This window comes from Dioscorea cayenensis, chromosome 11 (assembly GCF_009730915.1).
Source record: "Dioscorea cayenensis subsp. rotundata cultivar TDr96_F1 chromosome 11, TDr96_F1_v2_PseudoChromosome.rev07_lg8_w22 25.fasta, whole genome shotgun sequence".
Taxonomy (NCBI): domain Eukaryota; kingdom Viridiplantae; phylum Streptophyta; class Magnoliopsida; order Dioscoreales; family Dioscoreaceae; genus Dioscorea; species Dioscorea cayenensis.
This window is the reverse complement of record NC_052481.1, coordinates 89-15,925: the sequence shown is the minus strand read 5'-3', so window position 1 is coordinate 15,925 and position 15,837 is coordinate 89. Positions and strand designations below refer to the sequence as shown.

General features: G+C 38.0%; 2 protein-coding genes and 1 pseudogene across 3 annotated transcripts; 2 read left to right on the top strand and 1 right to left on the bottom strand.

Moving 5' to 3' along the window:
- Positions 1–2,918: 2,918 nt before the first annotated feature.
- LOC120272632 lies at positions 2,919–5,628 on the top strand (annotated as a pseudogene).
- A 752-nt stretch (positions 5,629–6,380) lies between these two features.
- On the top strand, positions 6,381–8,575 carry LOC120271869 (membrane-anchored ubiquitin-fold protein 1-like). Of its 2 annotated transcripts, XM_039278542.1 has the most exons (5): positions 6,385–6,436; positions 6,533–6,900; positions 6,988–7,315; positions 8,020–8,190; positions 8,279–8,575. In XM_039278542.1, exons 3-5 carry the CDS (start codon positions 7,183–7,185, stop codon positions 8,332–8,334), a joined length of 360 nt encoding a protein of 119 aa, XP_039134476.1. In that variant the 5' UTR covers positions 6,385–6,436; positions 6,533–6,900; positions 6,988–7,182; the 3' UTR covers positions 8,335–8,575. The 2 variants fall into 2 exon arrangements, with proteins under 2 accessions (XP_039134477.1, XP_039134476.1); XM_039278543.1 differs by having other exon boundaries at positions 6,381–6,436; positions 6,533–7,315; positions 8,284–8,575.
- Positions 8,576–8,790: 215 nt separating this feature from the next.
- On the bottom strand, positions 8,791–11,868 carry LOC120272477 (heparanase-like protein 2). The gene is made up of 7 exons (XM_039279309.1): positions 10,819–11,868; positions 10,230–10,378; positions 9,913–10,155; positions 9,640–9,829; positions 9,430–9,555; positions 9,225–9,324; positions 8,791–9,140 (listed from the first exon to the last, which is right to left on the bottom strand). Exons 1-7 carry the CDS (start codon positions 11,016–11,018, stop codon positions 8,805–8,807), a joined length of 1,344 nt encoding a protein of 447 aa, XP_039135243.1. The 5' UTR covers positions 11,019–11,868; the 3' UTR covers positions 8,791–8,804.
- Positions 11,869–15,837: the final 3,969 nt, after the last annotated feature.

Here is a 15,837-nt window from a genome sequence, read left to right as displayed (position 1 = left end):
GTAGAAACTTGAGACCCCATCGCTCGAGATATCTCATTAACACCCGACTCCTAAGAAGTTTGAGCCGTGAACATTAAGACTCTTCCTCCCCAGTTGAATCTAGTAATACCACAAAAACTCTCCGATAATATATCGGCGAAAAACCAAATCGTACTAACCAAATGAAATGAAGAACAAAAATAAGCCGAAGAAGAAGAAGAAGAAGAAGAAGATGTAAACAACAAACATCGGTCGGATGAGGCAAACAAAAAGTGCATATATATATATCAACATCGCGATGAAGACCAAAAAGTGCATAGAGGTTAGACTAGACGTGATGTGATTGGGCGGTATTTTTCCCTCCATCAGAAGGGCAAAAAAGGAAAAATATATGCCATTGTCGCGATGAAGACGTATTGTCATCGCTCGACATGAGTATCTGTTTAACCGTCGAGTTTTTTTATGTTTAAAGCAGGATACATATAGTGTTTTAATATAACGATTACCCGGGTTTAAATAAAGTCTATATCATGTAAATAATACGTAAAACTTTTAAATATAGTGACTTAACTGTTTAAAATATATGTTATTGTTTAAATTGAATGCTTTCACTGACATCGCGTTGAAGATGGGTACCTCATGAGTCATCTGTTTAAACATCTTTACGTATTTTTCTTAAACACCGTTGTCGTTGTTTAAAGAGTAACTTGAGTATTGTTTAACTTTTTCTATTGTTTACTAATGACATTCTTTTGTTTCCCACATTGTTTTTACTAGGTCTCTGTTTTAAATTTCGGAAGTTCACATTCAAATAAAAACATTCGTTTACAACATTTACAAAAACATTTACAACATTTAAAAACATGTAAACATTTACAACATTTACAACATTTACAACATTTACAAGGACTTTGGACACTCACGACTCGACCCTCAGTATAGCGAAAACAAGTGTCCATGCATTCGAGATACTCACGGTTGCATAACATGCGCATCGACTTGAACACGCACAACGTCTGACATTAAAAAGGTTAAACAAACACATTCATGAAAGCGACTATTAATCAATGTGTCGTGGTCGGGACTTAAGCGAAGATCTTGTCGTTAAACACGAACGACATAGTTGTACACTGACGTAATGTTCTTAAACAGTAACAAAAAGTCTCAGTGATAAATATCAACCCGAGTCTTAAAGGATGTTTCACGACCTCCCTCCTCTACAAGAATCCTCCGCAATCACGCAATGCATTGAAAACTTTCTTTTTCTTACCCAAGTCGAAAAGCTCAGCAATTGCTTGCCCGTCGTCCATGCATTGGAGAATCCTCTGCGTTCGAGGCGATTATGCGAGCATTTCGGCTGAGCAAGAAAAGATAGTTTTAAGTGTTGCGTGATTACGGTCGATGATTCTCAAGATAAGGAAGGAGGTTCACGAAACATCCTTTCGAGATAGAGTGGTTGTCCGTGGGAAGAAGGAGGAAGAGGGAGGAGGAGGAGGAGGATGATGATGAGGGACGACGGCGAGTGGTTGATCCATGGGAAGGGTTCTTCCACGGTTATTTATGGTGTGAAGTCCACGAGCGGTGACTCTTCAGTCCAGAAAAAAATTAAAGCGCTGACGTGGACCGACATTGTGATTACTACGAGCGGGTGTTCGGATATTTATAGTTACTGGTGCATGAGAATTAATCTGATCATTAATTCTTATGCAGCGGGATCTAACTCTGCCACCACGCTGCCACTTGCCAACAATTCGAGATCAAAGCGAAAAAGATCACCAGTTTTACGTAAAGACTTTGATAATTTAAAGCGTTAATATGAAAAGTTATACATGTAAAGATAATGTTAAGCGGAGATGACAAGTATTAAGCGGATATGACAATTATTAAACATATTAGTAATATATTTAAAGCGGATAATAGTAAATAGTTAAACATTATTTAAAAATATACTAAAAAGATAACCATAAGCGAGGAAAAGAACTTTCTGACGAAATGAAGTCGTTTTCAAAGCGGAGCGACGATGGCACATGCTCTGCATCGACTGATAAAAATCGAATACTGACTCATTTGAAGATGAAGTACACTTGACCAATCGATGGAAATCAACTTCATTTTTACGTTGGAGAAAGCGAGTTTATATATTTGAGTATGATAAACTTCATGCAGACTACCACAAATGAAAGTCGCCGTAATAAACTCCTGTTGAATGGTCGGCTGATAGCACGAAGAGATTCTCACCGTATTCATGCAGCCGTGAGCGAAGTCGAACAACTCAAATGAGGAGAAATGAGGGAGAACAATAAGATATAATGCGACTCCCTATGCATTGTCTATCGAAACCAAGAAGCCAGCGAAAAGGTTGAGCATGATGTGATTTAGCGCTTTTCCTTTCCTACCATTTTCAAGGCCAAAAATGGGATTTCACAACGTGGACCCGATTTGAAGTGAGCAGTGAGGGGTAATAGGGAAGTTAAAGCACTAACGGAAGGGTTGTCAGGGGTGTGTAAAAGTAGGAGGGGGTTTTTGGGAAGTTTGGAAAATTACGAGGGGGTGAACAGTAATTTTCCCTTCTTTTTCCAAATGTTTTTACTCAAATATTATATCCACCCAATAAAAATAGACTGTATTGACCCTCACTTAAATTCATTTTTATTTAAAGAAAGAAAAATTATATCCAAAAGGTGCCTCCTCCTCCAAAAATAAAAATAAAAATTTAAATTAAAAAAATAAAAAATAAAAACAAGAAGAACAGAGTGAAACAGAGCTCGAATGGCGCTTCCAATCTCAAATGGCGGAATGAAAACCATTGCAAGATCGCATTTTGATCCATTCCAAGACAGCAAAACCCCACCTTTCGGTTCCCAGTGCTATCTCCTCCTCCATTGGTGATCTACACTGCCGTTCCATTCCCATAGGTTCTTCGTAGGATTGCCACGGCAATGCTTCTTCGGGTGTCGCCGAGCATGAGGAGCATCACCATCGCAGGTGGCCGTAATGGATTTCCAGAGCCCCGCCGCCCCTTCGTCCACCCACACCATCTTCCATTCCATTATCGCGCTCGCATTCCTGTTGCGCTTTGTCTTCATCCTTGCTGCCGTTGTCAAGCTCGAGGGCGTCAACAAGTGCTCCTCTTTTGGTGTGTTCTCTTTTTCATTTTGAATTTTTTAATTGAGTTGCTTATTTGATTTGGACTAAGATTTCTAGGAATTTCCATGGTTTCCTTGTTGCCGTATAGACGATAGTGATAATTGATTTCTTATGTTTCTTGATTTCTAGGTATTATGTTGGGATTGCATTGTGGATTTTGTTTGTTTGTTTGTTTGTGACATAGTTTGATCTGATTTTAATATTGTTCATACTTTTGAACAGATAGTAAGGATTTAGAACTGCATTTTTTTTTTTCCAATTCCTGAAATTAGAATCATTGTGTCATTGACCTATGCACTAAGATATGAAATCTATATTGTGGAGAAGTTTTTGATGTTCATCTTAATGTAGATAACATACTCAATGCTGCCCAATAAACAATGATTAATGTCTTGCTTTATGGTTGTGCTTGTGTTGTGTTACAATTCTTGAGCTCCTTATCTTGCTCTAGATTTTGAGAAGTCGTGGTAATAGTTTCTTCAGATTGTTTGGGAAGGCGACTAGGACCAAAATTTCTCAGTGAAGGGACTGTTGATTCGATGGTAATTTGGTTTTATAGTATTATACTCAATGTTTTAGAAATTCGACAAGAAAATATAAGTTTGGTAATTCTTATTTGTTTCCTTGATTTTATTTGTGCAGGGGGCTTGTAAAAAGATCTGTATAAGGTTCTAGTTCAAGTAAATTTTTGAAGAAATTCCTGCTGGAGTGAAGTTGCCACAAGAATGAAGGACAATAAATTTGATGCTAAGACCTTTGCTATAACATTAAAAAAGCCAAGGTTTGAAATTAAGTCTATCCTCTTCTGCGTTTTTTTATGTTGCCGCATCAGGATACTTTTGTATTCATGGATAACCATTCCCCAAAAAATAAATTTTTTTTTTTTTCTGAACTCTCATGTGCAGATGGAAATTATGGATGAGGAGGTAAAAAGATGTAGGCTGGCAGAACAATTATACAAGCATTTTGCTGCAAGTGCCATTCCAAAAGGCATCCATTGTCTCTCATTGTGCTTGACCGATGAGTACTCATCCAATGCGCATGCAAGGAAACAATTGCCAAGCCTTGAATTGTTACCTTTGCTCTCTGATAACCCATATATAAACATTTCATTCTAGCCACAGCTAACATCCTTGCAGCTTCCGTTGTTGCTACGTCAGCTGTGACAGCTTCTCGAAAACCTGAGAATGTAGTTTTTCATGTCATCACTGATAAGAAGATGTATCCCGGTATGCATTCTTGGTTTGCTCTTAATCCTCCTTAACCTGTCATTGTGGAAGTGAAAGGTGTGCACCAGTTTGACTGGTTGACAAGAGAAAATGTACCAGTTCTTGAGGCTGTGGAGAACCACCATAGTGTTAGGAAGCACTATCATGGAAATCATGACATGGGGACTGCTCTTAGTGACAATCCAAGGGTGTTTGCTTCCCAGTTGCAGGCGTGGAGCCCAAAGTACATTTCTTTGCTTAATCATCTCAGGGTTTACCTGCCTGAGGTAAATAGATTCTGCCTCCATTCCGAAATTTTAGTGAGTGTTGCAAGATAGTTAAAATCATGAAAACTTGAATGATCATGAAAAGATAAATATAATGTGTGAATTGAGCCATGTAAGTTGAGATTTTGGCATTCCAGGCAGTATAGGCTTGATTGTAATGTGAAATCAAATCACCTGTTATATTTGGTCAAATTAGCAAGATTTTGTTTTGATGCTTGTGTCTTAAGCATTGCTGAATAGTTCTTGTATAAACTTTGCTTCATGTTTGTATTTATTTTCTGCTGGTTGAGAAATCAGATTTGCTGACTGATGGTAACTCTTTGCCTATTTAACTTGTTTAAACAGCTCTTTCCAGATCTCAACAAAGTAGTCTTCCTTGATGATGATGTGGCTGTTCTGCGTGATTTATCACCTCTCTGAGCAATCGATCTTGAGGAAAGGTAAATGGGGCTGTGGAAACTTGTAGAGGTGAAGATAAATGGGTCATGTCTAAGCGCTTTAAAACCTATTTTGACTTCTCTCATCCCTTAATTGCCGATAATTTAGACCTTGATGAGTGTGCATGGGCATATGGGATGAACATCTTTGATTTGAATGCATGGAGAAAGACATCAATTAGAGACACATATCATTACTGGGTTAAGAAGGTATTGCAGAATCCATACAAGTGTTTGTCACACATGCTTGCTTCTGTTCATCGAAAAATTACTACTTTCTTGCAGAATCTCAAGTTGAATTTGACACTGTGGAAGCTTGGAACGCTGCCACCAGCTTTGATAGCATTCAGGGGAAATGTTAAACACATTGATCTGTCTTGGCATATGCTTGGATTGGGCTATCAGGAGAAGTCTGATCTTAATAGTGCGAGGAAGGCTGCTGTAATCCACTTCAACGGCCAGAGTAAACCATGGTTAGAAATTGATTTTAAGCATCTCCAACACTTTTGGACAAAGCATGTAAACTACTCCCATAGTTTCGTAAAGAACTGTGATATCTTGGAGCCTTAATATTAGACTGGAAAGTCAGGAGATTATATAGAACAAGTGTTCAAGAGTAGCATTTATTTATGCAGCTCAAAGCACAGCATTCATTCAGGATATAGATAGATTTAGTGATTAACCACATCAAGCTCTGCTTTAGACGGATTGCACTATTCAGTTGCAGGGAAGATTCTTTCCGGTTTTGTTTCATAATAGCATGTGTCAACTGGGCATTTTTTATGCTTGAATTACTGTGATTCCTGTCATACGGTTTGAGGCAAGAAGAAGGCTAGGACTGATAATTTTATTTCATTGAACCTTGTAGTTTTTTTTTTAACTGTAATTAGAGATGCTGTAAAATGTACAGATAAATTCTATTTCTATGGGAATGCTTGTTCTGTTGATCTTGAGGAGATCTGTTCTGTTGTCTGCTTCTCTTCATTGTTATTGATTTATTTTGGCAAAACAACAGGATGAAAGCATCAAAGTTGTAATCTTTCATCTGAAGCTGTGTCATTACTGACGAAATCTGCAGGCAAATACAACATTGAACAATGCTTATTTTTTTTATTTTACTTTTTGCATCAAAGTTGTAGTCTTTCATCTGAAGCTGTGTTATTACTGACGAAATCTGCAGGCAGGTACAACATTGAACAATGCTTAAATTTTTATTTTATTTTTTACTTTTTATGAATGCAGTTGATCTAGAATCTTTATTTATTGGCTGCATTGACTCAATACAGAAACCAAGTTCATGTAGGAAAAGTCTTGGACAGTGAAGGAGGAAGGAACATTTCTGTGAACCTTCCAAATGGAATCATTTACCAAATATGAGGTAATCTCTCTGTTTTTATTTCCTATGTTTACTTTGACCAAATTATACTGTGGTTTTCCAATTACTAATGTTGAATAAATTAATGCTTGTTCTTAGAAAGTATAAACCTTCTTGGAAGGGAAGTCAACAAACAAAAATGTCATTTTTGAGGGGAATTCCCAGAGAGATGGAAAGATTGCGAAAATTAATCCAGATAAAACATACAAAAGGGGAAAGAGAAAGGAGGCTATGGAGGTGACGTTGCGAATGAATTATCAAGTATTGTTTATGATCCCGAGGTTCAAAAGGACGGCCATGGGCAGATAGAAATGGAAGCTGCAATTGGGGGCTGGATCCATTTGACCACCGCTCTACATGGTGGCTTTGAATCCTCCTAGACTCTTCTTTAATCCTTCTGGAGAGCAGTTGGCTTCTATAGAGTCTCCATCTTTCTGTGGGTTTTGTTGAGGATTTGAGAGGAAAAGGTTGGAATTTGAGGTGGTTTGTGTGGAAAAGGTCAGATTTTGAAGTGCTCTTTTATTGTTTGAATTGAGATTTGTGTGGTTTGGCAGGAAAAGGTGGGAATTTGAGGAAGAACTAGAGATTTTGGTTGTTCTGTTGCAGAAAGTTGTGATTTTTATGGTTTCTAATTCTCCCTTGTTCTAAAAGATTGGCCCTTTATTTGTTCATTTTTTTTTCCTGTTTGTAAAAATTCCAAGAAGGTTTGAAGAATCATTTGGTTCTAGAGGTTGAGTTGTCCTTGGGAGATGTCTGGTGTTCAGGAACAAGTAGAGATCAAATTCAGATTGCATGATGGATCAGATATTGGCCCCAGAAAGTATCCTGCTGCTACAAGAGTTGCAACACTAAAGGAAAGCATTCTTGCTCAATGGCCAAAAGGTTTCTATTTCTCATGTTATTTCTCTTTCTCTTCTCTGAATCTATTTGTTGGGTGATTTTGCAGTTATGTATTTGTGTAGATTGGTTATTCTGGTTTCATTTCTTCAATAGTTTACCCATTTTTCAGAAAATTGAATTGAATGCATCTCCATGTCTAGCCAAATTAAAATGATGTCATAGCCTTGATGTTTTCCTTGCTTTTTTGGATCAATTGATCTATATCTTGTATCATTTGTGATGAAGGAATTGCTCATTTATAAACACAGTTCATGATGAAAAAAAAAATCATTGTTAAGATCTTTCTGATATTGATTCTGATGTTTAATGAATGATCTGATCATACAATCTATCTATTTATCTGTCTATATATATATATGTATTTCTTTCTAGTGAATTACATGCCTTTAAATATTCATTAGTCTTCGATGTTCACTGAAGATTTGTCTTCAGTTCTAATCATTCTTTCATAGCTTAGAACCTTGGCAAGACGCTGAAAATACGAGATTGTTTCATCGACACAAAGATTTTCGCATTCTAGTGTATAATTGACCTCTAAACATTTATGTTCACCAAAGAATTATCCTAAATTTCAATCATTCTTGTATGGTGAAGAAACTTAAAAACACATTGAAAAACACAACAAACTAATGGTACAATATATGGTTGCTCATTGACACATTTCTGAAAATTCTACATCAATGCAGAGAAGGAGAATGGACCGAGGACCGTGAACGATCTTAAACTCATCAATGCTGGAAAGATCTTGGAGAACAACAACACATTGGGAGAGTGCAAGAGCCCGATATGCGATTTATCGGGAGGTATAACCACAATGCATGTCGTCGTCCGGCCTCCATCTTCAGAAAAATTGACTGGTATGTATCACAATGTCAATAAAACATCTCTGAAACTTTGTCTAAATTGTTCTTAAAATCAAAATTCTCCATTTCTTTTTTCTTGTAGAAAAGAAATCTGTTAATCAACCTCCAAAGTCAACATGTGGGTGTGTTATACTGTGATTTACTCCTCTTTTTGGTGAACAATTTTCTTGTGTTCATTCATTGGAAATGTTTTTGCTCTGTATATAGTAATACTCTGTTATCTTTTCTTATTTGCAATTGATTAACAATTAGTCCTTGCAAAAGTTTGTCTTCCACAGAGGATTATTTTGGGAGAAAGTCATTTTTGCATGAACTAATTGTTACATTTTCCATGTACTAATTTATATCTTAAACTGAATGATTATTAGAAATTTGTGAAGCAGATGTTTATCAGCTATTTCTCTTATAGTCCCCCTCTGCAGAAAAAATATTTTTCAGTGACTAATGAAACTATTCTTAGCACCAAGATAAAAGAAAGACACAGAAAGGTTTGTGTAAAATTTGAATTCTCAAAACAATTATTAAAAAAATTCAGGTTGCATGAGTTGCACAACCAAAAACCAAAATATAACAAAGAAATTCAAAAAACAAAACAAAACTAAACTAAACTAAGAATCACAAGCAGGAGCTCTGAACTCCTTGAGTTTGATGAAGGCAATGGAAGAAGGAGCAACATGAAAAGGAGAAGAAGCATCAGCAATAAATGGAAACATTTCTGGTATCTCTCCATCACTTGTTAGATTCAATGGAACTCCATTAAGAAGCATCACTGTGCTCTTCAGATCATCATTCATGGCTGTCAAATGATACTCTTCTCTCTCTCCAGTCATCATCTCTTCTGCATACTTTTCCAACCTTGGAGGATATAAGTTCATATCACTGGCAATCTTTATATCAATTCCAGTTGAATTTGATAGATTAATCAACAGCATTGTCACTCCAACCTGCACTTAAAATTCATCAGTTAATAATCAATGTTCTCTAATTCAAATTTTAAATTCCAGTTATTGTTGTTGTTGTTGTTTAACCTTGTCTCTTGAGCAATGAGTGTAAGCTCTTAAGAATGGAGAGCCACTGTGAGTAGTTTCAAGTACTCCAGTTCCCATCAATCTATGAAACAGCAAAGCACTGACAGGAAAAGCAGAAAAAAAGTTTAATTAGATGAGCTCATTCATAAAACTTTTATCTTGAAATCATGAAGTTTTAAGTGCTTGTTTGTTTGATTTTTTTTACTTGTAGTAATCAGGGTTGGGGATGAAGTTGGTGGTGTTGAGGATTGCATAGTTTCCTCCGATGAGAGCTTGCCGGCAAAAGGCCTTGTGATTCAATGATGAAGTCATTCCAAGTTCATTCAAGTACCTGTTCGACATCGAAAAATATTCATTATATTGATCTTATTTTACAACATAATTAAAGTTGTGATTTTTTCAAGCATAGATTTACCAGAAACCATTGACAAAAGCATGAGAAACTAATCGGCCACCGCTGTTATATGCGCCGCCGGATTCACCAACCCAAGCAGAAGCCCAAGGGCCGAATTTCTTGAGTGTTTGCTCGACATCACTGTAAGTTTGAGCGATCGTCGATAGAACATACGGATCTTGCATCTTTTCGAATAGTGTTGGATCGACGCCTAATGATAATTATGAGGAAAAATTGTTATAGCTCACACTCTTTTTTTTTTCCGAAGAATTTAAAGTGGATTCAATGAATTACCTGCGCCGAGGTGGTAGTTGTGATGAGTTGCAACATCAACAACACCGAGGCCGGATGCTTTGAACATATCTGCGAACCATTCAGGATCGAAGAAGCCTCCCGGTGCTAAAATCTTCGGCATTTCTGATGTTTTATTGTATTTTTCATAGAGTTGAGTGATGATTTTCTTTAGAACAATCATATCTTTGCCATACTGAGTTCCTGTAACTCTTCCTGAAACTCCCTCAGCAGAAAGCTCATTTCCTAAAATGAAAATGATTAATGAATTATCTTGCATTAAAATTGAAAACAAATTAAGTTAATATTGTAGAACATACCAAGTTCCCAAGATTCAACCTTGTATCCTCTTGAGAGTGAGTAGTTGATTAAATCATGAGCATTGGTAGGATCCCAATCTCCGACGTAGAGATCTTTGCCGACTAATCTCCGGCCATTTAGTGCATTCAGACCGAAGGTCAGTACAGTTCTGCAACCAAACAACATGTACATACATATATTTATATAAATCAAAATCTGAAATTAATCAATGAAAAATGATCACACACACACACATATATATATATATATATATATAAGACAGTATAATTTTCTGCAACTGAAACACAAACACAAACACACACTCACTCACATATCAATCAAGTTTTCAAAAGAAAATGATCAGTATAGTTCTGTGACAAAATAGAACATATATATATATACATTGATCAATGAAGGATTATCATATATATACATATACATATACATGTACATACATTAAGTTTGGAAGTCAGTGTAGTTCTGCAACTGAAGAATATATATATATATATATATATAACAAAGGAATTCTGAAAGGAAATTAATTAATCAATGAAGAATGATGATGAAAAATATATATATATATATATATATATGAAGTAATATATATACCCAGTGTTATTGAAGAAGTGACTGAGTTGATCCCATCTTTCCATTGTTAGACATCCATCACCAAATCCAAACCTCCCATTCTGGTCCTTCTTGAGTTCTTGACATCTAGCAACGTCCTTTGAGTTACCAACTTTGTAAAATATCTGATCTTGGAGTGATCCACCCATCCTCAGTCTTACACTCTTGAAAGCTGCATCCATGATCAAGTTTCAATTTATTAACTTAATTTCTTGCATCAAAATATTGTTGAAGTCTAGTATTGATCAGAGGGACCCGGTGACACTAGGCTGCTGTGAGAACCTGGAGAATTGGGAGTGCTTTTGCTAGTGGACTGGATTGTGAAGCTGGGCAGATGTGCAGTCACAAGCTTTGTCTGTGCTGCATATGTTTTTATGTGAATGTTTTGTAGTACTTTCATTATGCTTTACTGTTAATTTGATGTAAGTTTGTATTAAGTGTATGGTTGTTCTGGCTGTGCTAATTGTGCTGCTCTACTGGCATGCACAACAGATGTTTGTATAATTGCCCAGTTTATCAATGAATGGATGGGTGAGTTTTTTTGCATTTGCTTTTCTATCTCTTCCTTTCATACACGAATCTGAAGTTGTTAAGTTGAGTGTCTGAGTGTTTGTTCTTTGAATTACAAGTCTTGTTCTTGATCCTATCAGTGGTATCAGAGATAGCTTCTTGAAATTCTAAGTTAAGAATGTCTTCCTCCTCTTCAGCAAAGGATTCAGATGTACCGTATTTCAAAGGTGAAAATTATAATCTCTGGGCATTAATGATGAAGACAATGTTCAGATCAAAAGACTTATGGAAGCTAGTAGAAAAAGGTTTCAGTGAAGAAGGAGATGCAACCAGAATTAATGACAGTCTTAAGAAGGATGCCAAGGCAATGTACTTGATTCAACGGGCTCTTGACTCCAGAATTCTGGTGAGGATTTCTGAAGCAAAGACAGCAAAGGAAGCTTGGGACATTTTAAAAACAGAATTTCAAGGAGACTCAGACAACTCCAACATTCAACTTCATGCACTACAAAGGGAATTTGATGCAGTTAAAATGAAGCAAGGTGAGTGTATTCAAGACTTTGTAAGCGTAGTTTTTGGATATTGTGTATCAAATTGCAGTGTCAAGCAAGATCTCCCTCAAAAAGGCAAGTGGTTTCTAAAATACTCGAAGTTTAACTCCTAGATTTTCACAAGCAATTCATTCAATCATTGAAGCTAAGGACCTGAACTCTATTACAGTCGAACAACTGAGTGGGTCACTGAAGAACCATGAAGCCATACTAAATCTAGAGGGTACACAACTCGAAGGAGAAAAGGCATTGCATGTTGGTCGTGGTTATGCGATCAAGGTCCCAACAGAGGTGGAAGAGGACGTGGCCGTTCCTTTTCAAGAGGAAGGGGACGAGGGCGCGGTAGAAGCTTTGAAGCTGGAATCGGTAGAAGTTTTGAAGCTGGCCGAATAGAGCCAGGACGAGGAGGAGAGTCAGGCAAACACTACAAGAATGTGCAATGCTTTGTCTGTAAGAAGTTCGGTCATGTTAAATCTCAATGTTGGTACAGAAATAAAGAAGCCAACATTGTAAAAGAAGAGAAAGTAAAAGGAAAGGAAGAAGAAGAAGAAGTTGCTTTCATGGCAATTGATGAAGAACTAAAGAAAACAGGAGGAACTTGGCTCATCGACAGCGGCTGTTCTCATCACATGTCAGGTGAAAAGAGTTTGTTTCAGTCTATTGAAGCTACTCCTAGTCGATCAATCACGGTTGGAGACGGAAAGGCTCTCAAAATTGAAGGAACAGGGAGTGTATCACTCTGTTCAAGCAGAGGAAAGGTTACCACTCTGAATAATGTACAATTTGTTCCGAATCTCGCTCACAATTTGTTGAGTGTTGGACAAATGATGGATGCTGGATATGATGTTGAATTCACTAAAGGAGTGTGCTACATCAAAGAAGCAGAATCCAAGACACAGGTGGCGCAAGTATGTATGACTACTCACAGACTCTTTCCCTTAGAAGCAGATGATGTTTTCTCTGCCTATTTGGCACAAGACGGAGACATGTCTGATCTCTGGCATAGGAGATACGGGCATATCAATCCAAAGAAATTAAAACTACTTTCCGACTTGCAATTGGTGGAAGGCTTGCCGAATATCACAAATGTACAACCATGTGAAGCTTGTTCACAAGGAAAGCAAACTCAGACTGTGTTTCCAAAAGGCCCAGCAAGGAGAGCTGCTGTTCCCTTGGAGCTTGTCCATGCAGATCTCGTCGGACCAATCAAAACTCCGTCCATAGGAGGTAATGTGTACTTTATCTTATTCACTGACGACTACTCAAGGTACAGCTGGGTGTACTTTATACAGAGGAAGCTGGAAACCTATCAAAAATTCAAGCATTTCAGATCGTTAGTGGAGAAACAAGTCTCTCTTCCAATTAAGGTGCTAAGAACTGATCGTGGGGGAGAATTCATGTCAAAAGAATTTGAAGATTACTGCATCGATGCTGGGATTCACCGTCAATGCTCTGCTTCCTCGGGACGCCGCAGAGAAAATGGCGCCGTCAAGCGCAAGAATCGCGATCACTACGGAGATGGCACGTACTCGCTAAAAGCAAATGAAGATGCCACCGAATATTAGGCGGAAGCGATCGCTATCACTGCTCTACATTCTCAATCGCTCGCTCTACTTTGATCCGTGAAGCTACTAGCACGCCATTAGAAGCATCGATCGGAGAAAAACCAAATGTAGAGCATTTCAAGGTTTTCGGGTGTCTCGCGATACATTCTAGTTGACTCTCAACAGAGAACCAAATTTGATTCCAGGTCACGAGCGGGAGTTTTCATTGGTTACAGCTGTAACTCAAGGGCCTATAAAATCATGGATCCAGATTCTGGGCGTGTACACGTCAGCAGGAATGTGCGCTTTTTTGAAGAAAAGCGATGGGATTGGCTGAACCAAGGTGACTCGGATGCCTTAAACTATGGGCCAGCACGTGATAAAAGCGTGACTCAAGTTAATATTGATCTTGTTCAATCTACACCGTTCGATCAAATTCGTGAACGGCTAGATGATCGTCTTCCACATCAGTCTTCTTCTTCAAATGAAGAAATGGTCGCCGGAGAAGATGGTGGCGCTCCGACAAGGTATCGAAAACTCACCGATATTTACAATTCTTGTTCTTTTGCACTTACAGCTGGAGACCCTGTCTTCTATGAAGACGCCGCAAAGAGCAAAGAATGGATTACAGCCATGGAAGAAGAGTTGGAGGCAATCAACAGAAATCAAACTTGGAGCTTGACCACACTACCAGAAGGGAAGAAAGAAATTGGTTTGAAATGGGTTTTTAAATCGAAATTCAAGCCCGATGGTACCTTATTGAAGAAGAAAGCTCGCATTGTAGCCAAAGGATACTCACAGAGAGAAGGGATAGATTTTGGAGAAATTTTCTCTCCAGTTGCTCGGATGGAAACTGTGAGGATTTTCTTATCCATTGGTGCTCAGAAGGAATGGATTATTTACCAACTTGATGTTAAATCTGCTTTCCTAAATGGAAAGCTCACTGAGGAGGTTTTTGTCTCTCAACCAGAAGGTTTTATTATCAGAGGCAAAGAAGACTATGTGTATCGGTTGCACAAAGCGTTATATGGTCTTCGACAAGCACCTAGAGCCTGGTACAGTCGAATTGACACTCATTTTATTCAATTGGGTTTTGTTCGCAGTTTAAATGAACCCACAGTTTATAGTAAGAAGGAAGGAGATAGCAGTGTTATCCTATTATGCCTGTATGTTGACGATATATTATATATGGGATCGTCTGAGAAGTTATTGTTAGAATTCAAAAGTTCAATGTTGAATTCCTTTGAAATGACTGATCTCGGACCAATGAGGTATTTTCTTGGTCTGGAAGTAGAGCAGAGGAAAGGGTCAATCTTTGTTTCCCAACAAAGGTACGCAGCTGATCTTCTTCACAAAACAGGGATGTTGAATTGTAATGCAATTGATACACCTATGAATTCAAATGAGAAACTACTTCTCTTTGACAACTCTGGTAGAGCAGATCCGTTGAGATATCGGAGCATTGTTGGGGGATTGCTATATTTATCTCACACCCGACCCGATATAACTTATGCTGTGTCTATAGCTTCGAGATTTATGCAGTCACCTAGCATGCATCATTTGGGAGCTGTGAAGAGAATCTTGCGATATATTAATGGTACAATTCATTATGGGATTCACTACAAAAGAAATGAAGATTTCAAGCTGCTCGGATATTCTGATAGTGACTGGAGTGGATCGCCGGATGACCGGAAAAGCACCACTGGTTGGGTGTTTTCACTTGGATCGGGGTCATTGCTTGAGCTCTAAAAAAGCAAGCTATTACTCGCTCTTTCAAGCACTCGAGCGGAGTATATTTCTCGATCGCAGAGACATGCGAGGTCAGTATGGTTAAGGCGCTTGCTGGAAGATTTTAATGAAAAACAGGGCACTCCAAGTGTTATTATTTGTGATAATCGATTCGCGATCGCTATCGCTAAAAACCCAATTCTCCATGGTCAGCACAAAACATATTGATACACGGTTTCATTTTATCCGTGACCTTATAAAGGATGATGCAATTGAAGTCAAGCAATGCAAGACTCGATGTTCGTGTAGTCGACATCTTCACTAAGCCGTTACCCGACTTAAATTTGAGATGCTCGAGAACCATGTTGCATGTGGGAGATATCTCCGATCAAGGGGAAGGTGTTGAAGTCTAGTATTGATCGAGAGGACCCGGTGACACTAGGGTCGCTGTGAGAACACCGGGAGAATTGGGAGTGCTTTTGCTAGTGGACTGGATTGTGAAGTCATGTGGGATGTGGATCACAAGCTTTATGCTCGTGCATATGTTTTTATGTGAATGTTTTTGTAGTACTTTCATTATGCTTTCTACTGTTAATTTGATGTAAGTTTGTATTAAGTGTATGGTTGTTACGTGCTAATTGTCGTTTCTACGCTTGGCATGCACAATG

Bases quoted from the DNA above. Each gene is read 5' to 3' on its own strand.
- LOC120271869 (XM_039278542.1), top strand. From the start codon at position 7,183: ATGTCTGGTGTTCAGGAACAAGTAGAGATCAAATTCAGATTGCATGAT. The intron at 7,316-8,019 runs GTTTCTATTTCT...ACATCAATGCAG, and splicing joins TCTTGCTCAATGGCCAAAAG to AGAAGGAGAATGGACCGAGG. The intron at 8,191-8,278 runs GTATGTATCACA...TTTTTCTTGTAG, and splicing joins ATCTTCAGAAAAATTGACTG to AAAAGAAATCTGTTAATCAA.
- LOC120272477 (XM_039279309.1), bottom strand. From the start codon at position 11,018: ATGGATGCAGCTTTCAAGAGTGTAAGACTGAGGATGGGTGGATCACTC. The intron at 10,156-10,229 runs GTATGTTCTACA...TTTTCATTTTAG, and splicing joins GGTTGAATCTTGGGAACTTG to GAAATGAGCTTTCTGCTGAG. The intron at 9,830-9,912 runs GTAATTCATTGA...AATTATCATTAG, and splicing joins CAACTACCACCTCGGCGCAG to GCGTCGATCCAACACTATTC.